The sequence below is a fragment of the Neolamprologus brichardi genome, chromosome 8 (assembly GCF_056152115.1).
Source record: "Neolamprologus brichardi isolate AB-2024 chromosome 8, ASM5615211v1, whole genome shotgun sequence".
In the NCBI taxonomy this organism is placed as follows: domain Eukaryota; kingdom Metazoa; phylum Chordata; class Actinopteri; order Cichliformes; family Cichlidae; genus Neolamprologus; species Neolamprologus brichardi.
This window is the reverse complement of record NC_142111.1, coordinates 15,963,156-15,970,095: the sequence shown is the minus strand read 5'-3', so window position 1 is coordinate 15,970,095 and position 6,940 is coordinate 15,963,156. Positions and strand designations below refer to the sequence as shown.

Sequence of the window (6,940 nt, the reverse complement as noted above, 5' to 3'; positions counted from 1 at the left end):
AATTGGAGCATGTGCCATTGCAATCTGCCCATCCCTCCCCCACCACCACCACACACACACACACACACACACACAGACACACACCCCGCCACCTCCTCCTCAATCCCTGCCAACTGCCGCACTGGTGTTCACAAACACTGCTGCCCATCTGCGGGGCAAAACACTGGCCAGGGCCCCAGTTACTCTTTTGCCTGCAATTAAAATGATGCTCAATTTAAAAAAAAAAAGTAGGCAAATGTCACAAAATTAAGACATTCTTCTCCCTGCTTCAAAGCTCACAGTGTGTTTAACTCAAACCTGTAAATCTTGTAGACTGGTAAGCAGAAATGGAGCAGCAAACACACAGCACAGAATCGTAAAAATGTAAATCAGACGTACAGTTTTCCATGTCTGCTTTCTTGCCGTTTGCTTTCATAAAGCGAGGCAAAAGTTAACCAGCAAAAAGTGGGGGGAAAAAGTATGTTTGGTAGTTTCCTTATTGTGGCAGGCATTCTCATTACTTAATCATGGCTCCCTCTTTTTGTGTTTGTGTTTTGCCATCTGTCATCTTGAGAAGCAAATGAACCAGCTGCCATGGAGTGTGATCTTGCCCAATCAGAAATGTGGTCCTTTTCAAAGCGCATCTGTGTGAAACCTTTAAAAAAAATGCTGATTGAAAAAAAAAGTGTCTCAAAGTTGTTAATAACATTTTGGCTGGAGAATATTTTCACCTAGATGGCCCCAATTAGCATAAATGCATAAACGATGCCTCATTATGAAAGCGGGGCTGCATGTGCGGGGAGTGTAAATACTGGATTCCTTCTGATGTGCTCAAAGAAAATAAAACGACAATATGATGTAACAGGTTGTGCGAGGGGGACCAAAAAAAGAAAAGAAAAAAAAATCTCAATCACACTTCTTTGTAGAACAGATAAGTGTTGAATTATTTTCCACAAAACACTCGAGACACTGCCCGACACTTCTGCTGGCCCTCAGTGAATAGGACAGGAGGAGGGAGGCAGGGAGGGGGTGGTGGTGGTTGGAAAGGGCCTCCCTCTGATCCCCTTCTCCAACCCCCAGCGACAGCACAGCTGGGTACGAAGGATCAGCCTAATTTTCAGGTCCTTCTAATGACTCCAGCGAAGAGCGACCGCTAATCCCTTAAACTGAGAAAAATGATCTCCTGCAGCCCTGCAGTGCAGCTCCAGACCACAAGAGTCCAGTTAGGACCCAATAAGCATGATGAGGGGTAGGGTGGAGCGGCAGCTGAGCAGAGCCAGGACACCAGGCCCGTAATGGAGGGTGCTGAGCCATCCAAAAGTGATTAGCATGAGAGTGTGTGCCTCTGGCTGATTAAATAATGAGGAAATTCACGAACTCTGTGGGTTATAACATTGTTTTCATATCCTCTTTCTTTTTTGTATCTCCTAAAATAAACATCACCTCTGGGTTAAACAGCTCTTAGATGTCAAAATTCTCCAGGAGTCTCATGGTGGGATCAGTTGATTTATTTCAATAGTACCAAAAAAACATGTTTCACTTTTATCTCATTATCTGTTAAGATTGTCAGTACCCAATCCCTGATTGCTGCAGCACAGCAGCTAAATATTAAAGGAATACTCTGAAGTGGAAATGTGGTATTGTTTCTATTTTACAGCCCCCCCCCCCCCCCCCCCCCCCAAAAAAAAAAAACAGATTACGCTGAAAACTTTGTACCTTACAGCTTTGCGCTTATAGTTTTCACTGCTAATTACACCACTTCAGTGTCACGTCTCTTCAGAGTGCACAAGCTCCAGTTAAATAAGCGTAATTAGCGATTTACAGGCAAAGCAGTTATTGTTTGAAAAGTAATAAATATTACGATAATTAGTAAAACCGAGAAGTGGCTTCTGTGGCAGGAATGGCTTGAGAAGTTTCTGTAAATATATCTTTATTTTTTTGGCTGTGATTCAGGGTCCATGAAGAAGTCACCTGAACCTGGAGAAACCTTTCAAACCACTCTTTCAGGATAATGCACTTCTCTGCTACTGATCAGCTTATTATTTGCCTTTAACAAGTTTCCTATAAATCACTAAAATACAAAACCCCCAGCTACGAGGAGGAGCTATTGGGACAAATTGTTTGCTCTGTAGTGGGGAAAAAATATGGATCAATGTTAGAGAAGTTTGGCAGATTGTGTTGATTTGTTTCTTGAGATGTGCTTACACATTTGACACTTTCCCACCGCCTTCTCAGGCTTGCAGGTATTCAGTTTTTCACACCCAATAGACAGATTTTAGCAGAATAAGCCTTTAAACATACACATATTATTCCAGTATTTGACTTATATTAAAACATCAGAGCTTCCTTTTTTAACAGCTTGATAAAATAGTCAAGCTGAGGTAATTAGTCCCATGCAGTCTGTCGCTGTGAATAGAAAACAAGTATACGTAAAATCCCGAAACATACAAATACAAGTATTTCTGTGGAAAAGACACGTGCGCAGCATTTTCGGGTGCATCAGTGATAATCTGGCTTCTCTGGGAAGGTGCATCCGACCCGCCTGATGATGACATTGGCCGCGTAGTGTCCGGCCCGGATGCACTCCTCCAACGCGTGCTCTTGGACCAACGCCGAGAGGAATCCTGGGTAGACAGAAGAGCAGAGGTCAACCTGTAGCCATCCATCACTTCCGAGAATAGTTTAGGGGAGCAGTTAGGGTTAAAACGAGCAAAGTACTAATTGCTTCTAGAAAAAGCGACTGCTTCTTCCTCAACAGGACATAAATGTTGGCTGTTTTATATGGCGCTATGATCAGAGTGGGAAAAAAAACCAGCAGGGTAAAAGTCACACTCATATAATCTGGAGATTTTACTACATTGCATAGTTGGCCAGTACCAAAGGTTAATTGGATTGTACACAGATATGAAGATATGCACTTAATAATGCCATACCTCCAACAAAGGCATCTCCGGCTCCGTTGGTGTCCACAATATCATTCTGGTCTATGTCCAAAACAGGGAACATAGTCACCCTATCACCTGCAGAGGGGACACAAGAAGACTCGGTAATTAAAGTTCAACTTCAGCGTTATTCTCTCTCTTTGTGTCTCAAGTTGTAGCCTATTATTTCTCTCACTTCGTGGGGTCATTGCACACTGTAGGGCTTTCTTAAAATAAAAAATAATTGGCTATTTTATTCTAGCACTTCTGCACGGCGGTTTTTGTTCTAATTATTAAGTACACAGCTAAAGATTATGTGCAGTTAATCATTTTTGCTTTCGCAGGCCTAGTAAATCTTCACTCTGAATCATCGTTGTCAACAAAGGTGAATATTTGCTAACACTTTTTAAAATCCATGAACTACCCAAGGAGTAAATCTGAAAACAGGAACGGCAAACAGGAGACGTGAATAATAAATGTGGCTTCTGGTCGAGCCTGGATGAACACGTTGCCGTTCGTTTTGGATGATTAGAGTAACTTCCGTTGATCTGTGACCAAATATCGAAAAAGCCAAACAACAAGCCAAGACGGAAACAGCGCTCAGTGCTGTTGGGTTCAGGTTACATTATTTACAACCACTGGTAGATTTTGTCTGCAGTGAGTGACTCATTCAGCCTCAGATAAACACTTTCAAAAACACAGACAGCAAGTGAGCGTAATACAACATACCGAAGAAATAAATAATGGAGACGTCACAGTCTATGTGAGCGCTGGAACAAAACTGTTTTTTAAACTTTGTTGTTCTCCATTGTGGGACCAGGAAGAAACTAAAGCTCTTTGCTATGGATGCCAGTCCTCAAGTAAAATCAAACCAGCCAATCGCTGTAACTGTTTAGTGGACAGGGAAGCTGGGCTCAGCTGTGACTCACCAATTGCCCTTTTAACAATTTAAGTGAGTTTCCAACCCATGACACCAAAGACAAAGTTTAAAAAAAAGTCTCAGTAAAGGCAAGATAAGATCAAATCAGTGATAGAGTTTCATCAAACCGGACGCTGGTGCCAATTTTTATGCACACGGCTTCACAGGTTTCCTCAAAGTTTGGTTTTGAATCAATAATTGTTCCAAGATATTTATAAGACTGAACACATTCCCCCGTCTGACCCTTAATGGACTTGACCTCGTGTGCATGAGTGCGTTTTCTGAAATCAACGATCACGTCTTTTGTCTTGGATGAGTTTACTTGAAGACGAGACTCATCACACCATTTAACAAAATCATCAAGGACCGGGACCCGTCTCATTATTCTGGAGAAACTAACAATAACAGAGTCATTTACACGCGTTGTAATGGTTCAGTTTTCATACCTGCTGTGATACATATTTGTATACAGGAAAATAATAACTGTCCTCAGTCTGCGTGCTCTGTTCTTTGCTGTCACCTGTTGCTACCTGCTGCTACAAGTCTCTCTTCCTGTACCTGCAAGTGCGCCTTATTGAGGCTTTATTGTGCCAGAGTGATTTCAATATTTTATGTAATGTGATTTTAATGTCTCTGCTGCTGCTCAGCATGTTTTAATTAGTGACAAATAACACAGCACAGTGTTGTCTTTAGGGTTGTGCAGTGTGATAACATATATCTGGTGATGAAATCAAAACTTCTGTCGTTTATTTTTTTTTGGCCTTGCAGCAGTATTTTCTGTCATTTTAATGCAATTTTGCAGTCTTACAACACGCGGATGCAGGTGGGAACATGAATACCAGCATGAAAGGAGTTGCTAACGCTGTAGCACGGATATCATTTGCTCTTGCATGACCCAGTAAGCTGTCCTGTGTAAATTATGCCGCATACCATCCTCCACAAGGGGCTCAAACAGCACAAATCTCTCCCGTTGCTTATGCAAGAACCATGTGATGCAGTATGGCGAGAGTTTACGGACTGTCAGGTGCTCAAAATAAATCCCAGAGTTAAACTGTTTAAACTTGAAAATACAATGTTTGGGTTTTGTATTTTACATAGCAATATTTTATGTAATCATTTGCTTATATACAGTAAAGTAACAACCTTAGAATGTGGACATCATATAAACTTTAATAAACAGAATTTACTGTGTGATATATATCATTATCGGCATATGAGATTCTGGTCATATCCCAGAGGGAATACTTAATCCGCATGAAGCGTTTACCTCCTGGATATTATGGCTGAAATAATTCTCAATTACAATCTACTTATTGTGTTTTGTCTCCATTCTGGCGAATGACAACTGTAAAAAAAGTTTCTAATTCTAACTATGCAAAAGCACAAACATCAGGTGTTATATTAATTACCATGTTATCACAGGGGTAATCCATTTGATTGCTTGTAGGTCTCATATATTGTGCTTCTTTGCCTTGTGCTTTAAATAGAAAAGGAACTATAATAGCATCTTGTAAAATGCTCTTCATTATTTAATTTTACGACTGCTTTACGTGCTCAGAAATAATTAATAATCACAAAAACACTTTCATACCACAGCTTAGCTTTGCATTGGGTGCTAATGGCCAAGTAATAAAAAGTTAGCAAAATTCAGTGCAGGTACACGGTTGCATGCAGCAAATCATATTCATAAGCTACAATCAGTAAACATTTGGCTTTAAGTATTATATATATAAGAAAACTATGAGAACTGTTCTATTAGGTTCATTAGCAAATTAAATAATTAAGTATTATCTTAGTGTGGATGACAAGGTAAATATGATGTTAGATTAATGGACAAATTTGCAACATCCCTCATCCAAGAGCAGCAGATCCTCCAGCGCTCTAATAAATTAAAAACAATCATAGAGCAGTTGTGGCTGTGACTCATTTTAGTTCAGAACAGAATCCATTAAATGAAGCTCTCTTTATTATCTTCAGTGAATTATATTGCTTCAATTATCAGTAGCATATGCACTTCAAAGAGACTTGCAGTTTAAAGGAGAGGAAGAAGGAAAAAAAAGGAAACAAAATTCTACCAGATGACAAAGTCTCGAGGTGTAGAGTGACATTAAATCAGCAACTTATGTCAGAACAATCTAAACCACACACACAATCTTCAAACAATCCAAGGGCTCTGGTGCCGGCGTGAACCTTCAAAAAGGTGCAGGAGACAAAAGACTGACATGTGGATAAAAGGAACAAGAGGAGTCTGACAGACCTCTTATTGAGAAAAAGAGGTTGGGAGTTTAAAGAGAACACGAGGAAAAAAAAACTACAAAAAAAACTTGTTTAATGAGGCTCCCTGCTAATCCAACAAGAGCTTATGGAATATCTGCACTGCAGATGAGACTTTGCACATTATAATATTTTTGAATACCTTTCTTTTCTCATCCTAAAAGGGCAAAAAATACACAACCTGGAGCTGAGCACATGCTCAACACCTGATGTAAAGAAAATTACTGCACTACGCTAGCTGAAAGACACACATGGTCAGGTTGTGCTTGAAAAAGACATCTTTCAAGAGCAGATTGGGAGCGTGTCACAGGTCAGGAGCTGAAGATGTATCAGAGTTATTGTGTTTTCCTAACAACACAATCTCTTTGTAAAAGGAACCAGCCGATTGTCACTTTGATAACAAATTAAAATAATACAACAATCCTTTCAGGATCAGCTAATTACTAGCGTAACGACTTTGCTTAATTAAAGCCACAGATGAAGCTCGAGCATCCTCCTCCCTGTTGAAATGATTAACTGCACATAAATGTGCTAATAATAAATTACAGTTTGTCATCTATTCTACGCTTAAGAATCTGAAGTCGTTAGATGCGGTCGCCTTTAAGGGATGCACTTTGCGGATATAAATTCGGGCGCGTTAAAATTTGAAGCCGCTGCACTTGTTCTGCATGAAACTGGTGTTCATTAGACGACAAAAAATGCCTCTTAACAGGGAATATGTGGGTGTAAATATGTCTACGGGAGTTAAATGGTGAAGCAGCAGAAGGAGGAGTCAGGTCTCATTAGGAAAACAGATCAAAAACGAGGTAACGTCTCAGAAGAAGTGACGCTCATCTCTGTGATAACA

The 6,940-nt window shown here is 40.2% G+C and overlaps 1 protein-coding gene across 3 annotated transcripts in view; it reads right to left on the bottom strand.

Annotated features, from left to right (window-relative positions):
- Nucleotides 1-1,636: 1,636 nt before the first annotated feature.
- Nucleotides 1,637-6,940, bottom strand: part of adkb (adenosine kinase b) — a 126,632-nt gene continuing 121,328 nt past the window's right edge. For all 3 annotated transcript variants that reach the window (XM_087844699.1, XM_006791141.3, XM_006791142.3), the window contains 2 exons: nt 2,913-2,999; nt 1,637-2,603 (listed from right to left, as the gene is read on the bottom strand). In XM_087844699.1, the coding sequence (XP_087700825.1) occupies nt 2,479-2,603; nt 2,913-2,999 (212 nt within the window). In that variant the 3' untranslated portion in view covers nt 1,637-2,478. The remainder of the gene's footprint in view (nt 2,604-2,912; nt 3,000-6,940) is intronic.